At 35.7% G+C, this 11,059-nt stretch overlaps 1 protein-coding gene across 1 annotated transcript; it reads right to left on the bottom strand.

Moving 5' to 3' along the window:
• Nucleotides 1–204: 204 nt before the first annotated feature.
• Nucleotides 205–3,177, bottom strand: LOC120196628. Its single transcript, XM_039198388.1, has 2 exons — nt 1,810–3,177; nt 205–1,155 (listed from the first exon to the last, which is right to left on the bottom strand). Exons 1-2 carry the CDS (start codon nt 3,082–3,084, stop codon nt 1,117–1,119), a joined length of 1,314 nt encoding a protein of 437 aa, XP_039054319.1. The 5' UTR covers nt 3,085–3,177; the 3' UTR covers nt 205–1,116.
• Between the last annotated feature and the right edge of the window lie 7,882 nt (nt 3,178–11,059).

The raw sequence follows: 11,059 nt of genomic DNA on the forward strand, positions 1-11,059 counted from the left end.
GATAAGTCGATAAAAGTCACGAAGGACTCGGTTAGAGAAAACTCTCACAATTTCATTAAAACAAAGTCTATCCATTACAATGCAAAATGAAGCTATTTATAAGACTAGAAATACAAAGGCTAAAATTATAACATGCATGGACGTATGGTATAAATTGCATGGCTGATTGTTTCAATTTGCATGGCCTCTTGGTGCTTTTTGACGTGGACTCCTTTAGACATAATTTCAGCTCAAATTCTTGCATGATTTTCGGTCATATGGTTGGTGGAGTGTGTTGGCCGAATCTCATTAAAAGATATCTAGTGGAGATTAAACAAAGTGGAGATAAGTGAGCACATGGGCTGTTGGAGTGTTTCACGCACATGGTTGTCTTCAAGTGTGATTTGGCGTGTAGTGGCCTTCTTTGTGAGTGATGGTCTAGTCATGGCTGATTAAATAATACATGAGCTGTTGGAGTGTTTCACGCACATGGGATGTCTAGTGCCTCCTTTTCACGCACATGGGCTGTTCCCTTAAGTGCTTTGGCTTGTATGCTTTGCAATATAAAGCTCACGTGGATTTGTCTTCATCTTTTCCCAAGTGGAGATAATAGTTTAATCAAGGAAAAAGGCTGGTGGTGAATTTCCAACCAAATTCATTCTCCCCAAATGCTCATATTCTGCCGTGAATTGTTGAATAGGTGGGTGAGCCATTCTTAATCCTTTAAATGCTGGAACGTGCTGGAAATGTGTTTAAAATAATGCTCCATTAACCGTGCATCATGGGCATACTCTTTGGTGTTCCTTTAATGCTCCATAAGCTTCCAAAACGTTATCCATTCTTTATCAACACACATGGTCGTGTTATGTGCTGGATTTGTGTTCAAAGAATCCCTTAAAAACCGTCCAGCATGGGGCTGATCACTTGGTGTTCCTATATGATTAAAATAACAAGTTATTTTAATGTATAGTGCTGTTATAACAAGAACAAGTGCTGCCCATCACATGTTGTCTCCCACATATCCTTAATTGCCGTAGAGTGAGCTGGATAAGAGCTTCAATACGCTGCTCCAACTTGTGCTATATTTTAATAGCCTTGTTGTCGTTTTGTACCATGAAAATATGTTAAATAACCTCCTCAAAAACCGCCCAGTATGGAGCATGAGCTTTGTGTTCCCTACAAGTGCAAATAAACTAATATTAACGTGATATTATAAGTGATAAAACTTGCTGCCATGTGTGTCTTGTGTCTTGTGAGCCTTTGTTTGCATTAAAGAGCACGTGAACTTATTTTATAAATGAGCTAAATGTTTAATATGTATGATTACTAAAATATGCAAGGATGATTGCAAATGCACGGCAAATGATACATAAATGCAGAATAACACGTTAAAATAAGTTACACAAGTGATATGCTGAAACGTGAAAACATGAATAAGTAATTTTATTTCTCATGAACAAACACATATGCATGAATGCTAAGATGACAAATATTAATGAGCTAACAAATAATTAAATATGAATGCAAATGAATTGCACAATGATATGTGAACAACACGTGAACTTAGTTGAATAACCTAGGAACTAAGTTGAATGCAAATTAGCTACAAGTATGCTGTTTATGGAAACATGTTACATAACACGTGAACATCTTAAATACTAAGATGAAATGCAAAACTAATATGATACAATAATATGCTTGACATGAATGATGATTGAACGAAAATGTGAAACATGATATGCAAAGCTACTCTAACATACTAAACAACTTAATTACTAATATGCAATGTAATGCATAAATAAGTAAATAAGTAATAAAGTAAGGAATTACTCCCTTAGAGTTAATAAGGTAGAACGTCCTTGAGGGGTTTTCGTCATGGAGAAAACCGGCCCTAAACGTGCTCACATCATCCTCCCTTTCTTTTTGGCGATTTGTCCTCAAATCGAAATGATTTCTCATTGAAGACCTTCTTGATGTAGGATGGATGGAATCCTCATACCTTTCTCCAATGGTCAACCTCTTGACTTCATATTTGGTAACTTCATATTTCCTTGAATCATCATGAGGATGGTGGGATAGCTTTTCCTTCAAATCGTTTATTTGCAAATTGGAGAGTGGCAATTTCTTATCAAGATTGCAAAGATACTTATCCTCGCAACTCAATACATCAATTCCACGTTTTTGTATCGTCCCTCCAAATAGTAAATAAAAGTTAGTAGGTAAATCAATAACAAAAGAGTTAGAAAGATTAAACCTTGGATGATACTTGATGATATCATTGGGTACCAGTTCCTTGGGAATAGAAATTTTCATTAAGTCCTTCTTTGAAACATTGCTAGAGCATGGACGATGCTCGATCATCAATAGGGTTGGCGATGTGTTTATCATGTTTCTGGAAGTACTCGTCTTGTCCTCCTGCAACAATGAAGATCCAAAAATAGAAGAAGAATGGTTAAGGTTGTTAGTGCAAATTGAAATTTTACACTCTTTCTCCTTTGCACAAACAATTTCTTTTTCAAATTCTTCATTTTCACTCTCATTCTCATTTTCGACTCCAACATTTCTCACATCGATTTTCTTATTTTCATTGCTCTCAATGTCGTTTTCAACTTTCACTTCTTTATTTTTGCAAACACTTTCTTTTTGTAGTTGTTCTTGCAATTGTGTTTCTTTGACGAAATTGTCAACACACTCTTGAAGACGAGCTAGACTTTCTGGATTAAAACATGCAAAATTTCTTGGCTCTCTTCTCGTTGAACTTTTGACATTGCTTCGGAAATTGGAATCCTCTTCGTAAGATCTTTCGTTCCAATTGGATGTAGGAACGGGTCGAGTGTCGTCTCTCCTCTTGATTTGGCCCCTGATCTTCGGCGGAGGTGTTTGTGAACAAGAACGTTTTTCGATTATACGATCCATCGTCTTTATGATTGGGTTGAGACTTTCTTTGAGCAAACTCCTCAATTCTCGACTGAAATCTTGAAATTGAGAATTTGATAAAAAATCTCGTTCGTCATCTACTGTATAATCATTTGATCTTGTGTACTTTCGAGACATAATGAAAAGAAAAAGATTAATAAAAATAATCAAAATAACTGTTAGTAACATAAAAAGAATCTCACCAATTCACTCCAAAGAAAACTTGAATGTCGCTCAACACTCGTGTTTAACTCGGGATGGCTTTTACCCTTGGTGTTCACTCTTGCCTTTTACCGCTCAATTCTCTTTATGTCAAGTCCTAAAATGACTTTACTCAAAACATGCCAAAGAGGAAACTATGCTATGAAGCACAGTCCCAGTCTTCACAAACTTTCTTGAGGGGTGGTGATAGTGTCTTCATCCCACTAGATAACAATCTAGGAATTTTGGAATCAAAATAGAAGGAATGACGCCACAAGTATAGGAACTATACTTGTTTAATCGATAAAGTTCACAAAGAACTTTGAAGAGAAATAACTCACAAGAGTATATTTTATATAAGTGATGAGATGAGAACAAATGAAGGCAAGCCACTCTATTTATAGGAAATGAGAGGGCTTGGCCGAATAGTTACATGATGTTTCGGCTAGATACACGTCTTTAGGAAAATACATAATGCTTGAGATGAATGAATAAGCCCTTTGGGCTTGTAATGGTTCGGCTAACTCTTCATGAAAGGCCTTAATGATTCGGTCAAAGGGTGGAGAGACATCTCCCTTGGCCGAATAGTGCATGCTTGTTCATCTTGGCGCCAATTTCCTCTCCTTGGCTGAATAGTCATGTGCCTTATCATGTTTGGTGCCAAAGCTTCCATGTGCAAGGCATGTGGTGTGACCGAATAGGCATGGAGCTCTATCTCACATCTCTTGGTGATTTAAGCTTTCAATGCTAGCAATTCCTTCATCAACGTGCTCCTAGACGAAAAGGCATCTTCATGGGAAGCATTATTCATGAAAGGTCACAATGGTTTGAGAAAGGTGTCCCTCAATGTTTGAGCTACTTATGGTGTGAATGAGCTAAAGGTGAGCTGGCCATAGATGACTTGTGACATGGTGAACGTTTGGGCAGCTCCTTGTGAAAAGGTACCTCTTGAGGTGGTAACTATTCGCGAAAAGGTACAATTTCACAAATTTTGATTTAGGACATATTTGAAGTGTCCTAAGTGGTGATGATGATGGTACAACTCCCCATCTGAATTAAGTTCATCTTGTAGCTCAAATATTCAGCTCAATCTAGCTATGAGTTCACGGCCTCCGGACAACTTTTCACCAATTATTCCTTGTGCTCTCCTAATCGATCCCATGTAAGTTTCCTTGCTGTTACATGCTCCATTTAGCTCCAATGTAGCTCCCAAGTGTTGGCCGAATGTGCCTACATGCATAACATAAAGAAATAAACTAAGTATATAAACTTATATAATGTGTATATTATAAGATTGTGACTATAGTATATGATAATAACTTGTGTTTCATATATAAATGTATAACTTATTATCATAACTATAGGTATTATATATATATATGAAAATAACTATCTTATAACATATGAAATATGCATCTATAGGTATAAAGATAGAAAGTTTATTCCCTGGACAGGTTGGAATAGCCATGGTAAATATGATGCTGAATTGGATCACATCATCCTCCCCTTCTTTTAATCGATTTATCCTCAAATCGAATGATCGTCTTTTCCTTGTGTCCTTCTATTCAATCTTTATAAAAAGGTTCATATCCGTTGAAAGACTGCTTTGGAAGTTTTTAACCTGAAAAGAAAGAAAACTTTCATTAGTAAAAATGTGATCAAACATAACTAAAGTTAAGAAATACTTCTTTTAAATTGTATGTTCAAAGTTCATGTCTATTGAAGTCATTTTGCTTTGAACGTTTGCGCCCTTTTGCATTCCAAAAATCATGTCCCTTTGTTCTTCAATAGTTGTTTAAATTGATTCGTGAAAGATGATGACTCTTGGAATGGTGATGTTCTCATAAGTCACGCCCCTTGGTTGAAAAATTGCTTCCCTTTGATTTTCATTAGGCATAACTCTTGATTCTTGAAGGATCACGTCCTTTGGATGAAGAATTACCATTCTTTGCTTTTCAAAAATCGCACCTTTTGGCTCTTGAAAGGTCACATCCTTTAATTTCCCAAATCGATGGATTGTGTCACTTGAATCATCCTACAAATCAAAGGAAATTCCTGCATTGTCAAAGTTAGAAATATCTTCATTGACCTTACTCCTCGTCAGTAAACATCTTCGTAACAAGCACTTAGATGTATAAGCACTTGTTTTTGGAATGTTTTCTTCCTGGATTAACTTCGATTTTCCTTTCCTCATGGCCTCAACACTTTGTTTCATCTTGATTTGCTCAACTTGGACTTGTTTAGGCGTCAAGGGTGTTAGGATGATCTTCTTTCCTCCATGGTTGAATGAATACTGATTGGTAAATCAATCATGAATGGTCCTCCTATCATATTGCCATGGTCTTCCAAGGAGTAAATGCTAGCATGCATAGGAACAACATCGCACATAACCTCATCCTTGTACTTACCAATTGAAAAAGGGACCATCACCTATTTGTTGACATTAAGTTCACCTCGTTCATTGAGCCATTGTAGTTTGTAGGGATTTGGATGTTTCAACGTTTGCAATCCCAATTTCTCCAACATGATGGTACTGGCAACATTAGTACAACTCCCTCCGTCTATAATCATGAAACACACTTTTTCATTCACATGGCAGCGGGTATGAAAGATGTTTTCCCGTTGTACATCGTCTTCTACTACTTGAGCACTTAGACTTCTCTTGACCACTAGGGCTTCACTTTCCACAGGAGCACCAATTTCGGCTTCTTCCTCCACTTCTATTGGTGGTGCTTATTCTTCTTCATGGTTAAATTCAATCTCACCATTTCCAAGTAATAACATGGTGTTTCTATTGGGACATTGTGTGGATATATGCCCCTCCCAAGACATTTAAAACAACGTATGTCTCTTATTCGATCAGGGATCTCTTTTCCTCGATTCTCCTTACCAAGTTGGGATGCATTTGATGATTCGGCTTTTTCCTTGGTAGGAGTAGGAGTAGACTTCTTCAAATTGTTAGGACTCCATCTCGAAGGCATGGTAGTGTGAGATATAGATCTCCTTCGTAATTGCCTCTCTATTTTCATAGCCATTTGCACTATTTCATCAAGTTCGATATAATGATACAATTTTAGTGTGTTGGCAATCTCAAGATTGAGTCCAACAAGAAATCTAGCCACGGTTGCTTCATGATCCTCCTCAATATTGACTCAGATCATTGCCACTTCCATTTCTTTATAATAATCCTCCACACTCCATTGGTCTTGTTTCAAATTCTGCAATTTCTGAAACATGTATCGGTGATAATGAGTAGGAATGAAACGTTTACGCATGATACCTTTCATTTTGAGCCATGTTGAAATTGGTCTCTCTCCATTCCTTCTTCGAGTAATAGTAAGTTGATCCCACCATATCAAAGCATAATCAACAAACTCCATGGCTGCCAATCTTACTTTCTTGAGTTCGGAATAGTTATGGCAACTAAACACATGTTCCACCTTGCTTTCCCATTCAAGATAGGCTTCTGGATCAGTCTTCCCTTGGAATTGAGGAATTTTGATTTTGATGTTGCTCATATTATCATCAACATTGGCACGCCTAGGTCCTTGTATCAATGTTGGTTCTTCTTCATCATAAGGATTTGGGACATCATCTTCTGGAAGAGGTTGTTGCCTCCGAGGAGTATTATTGTTCCTAATTTATGGTTGATCTTGTCTTTGGTCTAGTTTCTCATGGAGAGCATCAAATTCAGTTTGAAACATTCTCATCATTTATCCAATCAGTGCTTGCATTTGCAAATTGGGTTGACCTGCATTTCCTTTAGGACTTTGAGACATGGTTAGTAAATAAAACAAAAAAAAATAAACCTTACCAGCACACTCACAAAGTCTCACAATTTCACTCCAAAGAAAAGATAAGATCACTCCACTCAATACTCGTGTTTACTCTCAGGAATATATATTTGGCTTTTAACAATTCCCCTTCTGATCTCACTCTCTCAATAGCCTTTTTCCACTCAAATTTCTCTTGCTAAGTCCTTTGAGGAACTTACTCAAGATTATATCAAGTTAATTCCTTCCTTGTGTGCATCGGCTACAAATAGGTTAGGGTAGAAAGAGTAGAAAAAAAATGGAAAGGTAAAAGAAAGGATTCAAAGGTATTAAAAGAAAGAAATGGTTGAAGACAAGGAAAATGAAAGGATAGAAAATGGAAGAGGTGACTTACAATTCAAGAAACTACACTTACTGCAACCTTTCTCAAGAAACAATAAGGTTATCTTCTCATAGTGTAGATGGCCTCTTTAATGTTCTTGTAATGGTAGAGTACTTTTCCTTTGCTTGCTTTCTCTTTTGAATTTCTTTTTCTTTTCTTTTTGACTGATTCTTCTTTTTGTCTTTTTTTTTCTTTTTGCACTCCAATTTTGTTGAAGGAGTCTTTTCTTTTTTCTTTTGCTTTGCACACCAATGACACTTTTATTGTCAATCCAACTATGCTCTGATACCACTTGATGTAAGGAGAATCTACACACTTTGATGAAAAGAGTAGATAGCCTTATTGTGTCTCGATCTAGGATTGACAAGTACTGATGTCCTTGAATTTATAAGTTTGGGCTGCAAAATAAGATAAGAAAAGAATGATTAATAATGGAATTAATAAAGGGGATAATAATATAAGTAATGAAAATAAATAATAAGAATAAAATGAAATAAAGAAAGAATAGAGATGGTTGCAGAATTGATGGAAGAGATGGATGATGGTGATGATGAAATGGCAATGGTGGTGATGGTGTATCTCAAACACGCCAAAGAGGAAACTATGCTATGAAGCACAATCCCGGTCTTCACAAACTTGCTTGAGGGGTGGTGATAGTGTCTTCAACCCACTAGATAACAATCTAGGAATTTTGGAATCAAAATGGAAGGAATGACGCCAAAAGTATAGGAACTATACTTGTTTAATCGATAAAGTTCACAAAGAACTTTGAAGAGAAATAACTCACAAGAGTAAGTTTTATATAAGAGATAAGATGAGTACAAATGAAGGCAAGCCACTCTATTTATAGGAAATGAGAGGGCTTGGCCGAATAGTTACATGATGTTTCGGCTAGATACATGTCTTTAGGAAAATACATAATGCTTGAGATGAATGAATAAGTCCTTTGGGCTTGTGATGGTTCTGCTAACTCTTTATAAAAGGCCTTAATGATTCGGTCAAAGGGTGGAGAGACATCTCCCTTGGCCGAATGGTGCATGCTTGTTCATCTTGGCACCAATTTCCTCTCCTTGGCCGAATAGTCATGTGCCTTATCATGTTTGGCGCCAAAGCTTCCATGTGCAAGGCATGTGGTGTGACTGAATAGGCATGGAGCTCTATCTCATGTCTCTTGGTGATTTAAGCTTCTAATGCTAGCAATTTCTTCATAAACGTGCTCCTAGACGAAAAGGCATCTTCATGGGCAGCATTATTCATGAAAGGTCACAATGTTTGAGAAAGGTGTCCCTTCATGTTTGAGCTGCTTATGGTGTGAATGAACTAAAGGTGAGCTGGCCATAGATGACTTGTGACATGGTGAACGCTTGGGCAGCTCCTTGTGAAAAGGTACCTCTTAAGGTAGCAACTATTCGCGAAAAGGTACGATTTCACAAATTTTGATTTCGGACATATTTGAAGTTTCCTAAGTGGTGATGATGATGGTGCAACTCCTCAGCTGAATTAAGGTCATCTTGTAGCTCAAATCTTCAGCTCAATCTAGCTATGAGCTCACGGCCTCCGAAATATTTTTACCAATTGTTCCTTGTGCTCACCTAATCGATCCCATGTAAGTTTCCTTGTTGTTACATACTCCATTTAGCTCCAATACAGCTCCCAAGTGTTGGCCGAATGTGCCTACATGCATAACATAAAGAAATAAACTAAGTATATAAACTTATATAATGTGTATATTATAAGATTGTGACTATAGTTTATGATAATAACTTGTATCTCATATATAAATGGATAACTTATTATCATAACTATAGGTATTATATATATATATATATATATATATATATATGAAAATAACTATCTTATAACATATGAAATAAGCATCTATAGGTATAAAGATAGAAAGTTTCTTCCCTGAAGAGGTTGGAATAGCCATGGTAAATATGATGTTGAATTGGATCACATCAGATTAAGATCTTATCAATTATCGAAATTAAGGTAGAATCAAGGAAAGACACAACTAGCAACAATTTTAAGTAAAGTGAAGTGATCCCAGCTATGCACCTTACATCATTTTCTGTAATCTCCTAGAGACTATTTGATCGAGGCAAGTTGTTTACATTCAAGAAACTTCAAGAATATTATTTGAGCTTAATCTGGGAATTTCAAGCCAAGTTTAGATTTTTGAAAGCCTTGTTCAATCCAAAAGAAGAACCTTCACCATCATATTCAAGGCTGGGATGTGAAGAAGGAACAACCAAAGTTTAAGGGAAGATTTTATCTTTACTTACATGAATTTACATGAGTGATAATAAATTTTCATGACATTAAGTTTCATAAATAAATAATCATGCTACTTTATTTAAGCATGCATTCCATTTAAAGCATATATTTCATTTAATAATGTTAGTTCATTAATTAAACTAGTTCATAAATCAAACTAGTTCATTTATTAAACTAACTCTTAATTGTTTCATGCATGTTTTCAATTAACTATTGAATAAATTTCACCTTTGTGTTTAGGTGCAAGAGGGAAGCTGAACAGTCTCAACAGATGCAAGAATATCAGTCAGAATGTATTCTAATTCTTGATTCTATACAGACATATTTGATTATATAACCAAATGGAAAGTATTCCTCATTCTCTTATCTTTGCAACACCTTTTGAATCACCTCAATCCGATATTGGGAGCTTTATATATGATCAGTTATTGAAGACATTGCAAGCTGAAATTTTGATACAAAAATTTCATGCATGGATGATTTGGATGAGCCAATGAAGAGTCCTTTCATCTTCTACCAAGAGACAAACAATTGAAGGCTATCTTAATGATTCTATTCAAATAAAATCAATGATTAATTCTATTCATCTTTTAAAGGTTGTTCATATTCTTGGAGAGAAAAAGCATCCAATCCTTCATAATTCACCTATTCAAGTCTTACTTATCATTCTTTGAAGGTTATTCATGTACTACCAAGGAACAAGCAATGAAGGCTGATTTTATTTCATTTAATCACAAAATTAAGTGATAAAATCAGCAAGGAATTTGAAGAGACAAGCTGATTTGGACATGTAGGATGTCCACATTCATCCTATGACTTCATTTATCATATTTTATTCCATTTGTAAGCAAAGCAAGGAAGCCCACGAGTCACCCCTCCTTATACAAAATTAAGGTCATATTCAGTTTCAAATTATCTAGATTCATCCCCCAAAATAATCTAGAATATTCATCCAACTTTGAAGATAAGAAGACACAGCATTCAAGTGCATCTTATTGCTAAATTGATGAGCATGTTTTCATCTTTTGAGACTTTTCATATACTTCTTAGAAATACTATAAATATGACATTTGGGACCATTTGTAGACACACATTTGAATATATAAAACATCTTTGAGAGGTTGCTTTCATTCTTCTTCTCTTGTAGAACTTTATCGGCTTCAAGATTGTCTTGTAGTCTTTATCCATTTCCTTTTGTTATAGCATTGGTTTCTAGCTCATATATAGCTAGTGGGTCACGTTCCATCTACTTCCACTTCGATTCCACCTCTTTATCCTGATGGTTTCTAACTCTATATAGTTAGAGAATCATAATCTATTTTATTTTTCAATCCATCTTACACAATCCACGCTATTACCAACCCATACCTTCGCCATACTTCTATTCCATCCAAACTATAACTTCCATCATCTTCAGTACTTAACCAAATCCTAAAAACATTTCCATATAAATCCTTCATTTACACTACATATTTATCTTTCATTAACATATTACAAGTCATGATTTTCAATTTTAAAGCAAGCAATTCAA

The sequence above is a fragment of the Hibiscus syriacus genome, unplaced genomic scaffold, assembly GCF_006381635.1.
Source record: "Hibiscus syriacus cultivar Baekdansim isolate YM2019G1 unplaced genomic scaffold, ASM638163v2 tig00117034_pilon, whole genome shotgun sequence".
Taxonomy (NCBI): domain Eukaryota; kingdom Viridiplantae; phylum Streptophyta; class Magnoliopsida; order Malvales; family Malvaceae; genus Hibiscus; species Hibiscus syriacus.

Bases quoted from the DNA above. Each gene is read 5' to 3' on its own strand.
- LOC120196628 (XM_039198388.1), bottom strand. From the start codon at position 3,084: ATGTTACTAACAGTTATTTTGATTATTTTTATTAATCTTTTTCTTTTC. The intron at 1,156-1,809 runs GTAATTCCTTAC...TTGCACTTGTAG, and splicing joins ACCTTATTAACTCTAAGGGA to GGAACACAAAGCTCATGCTC.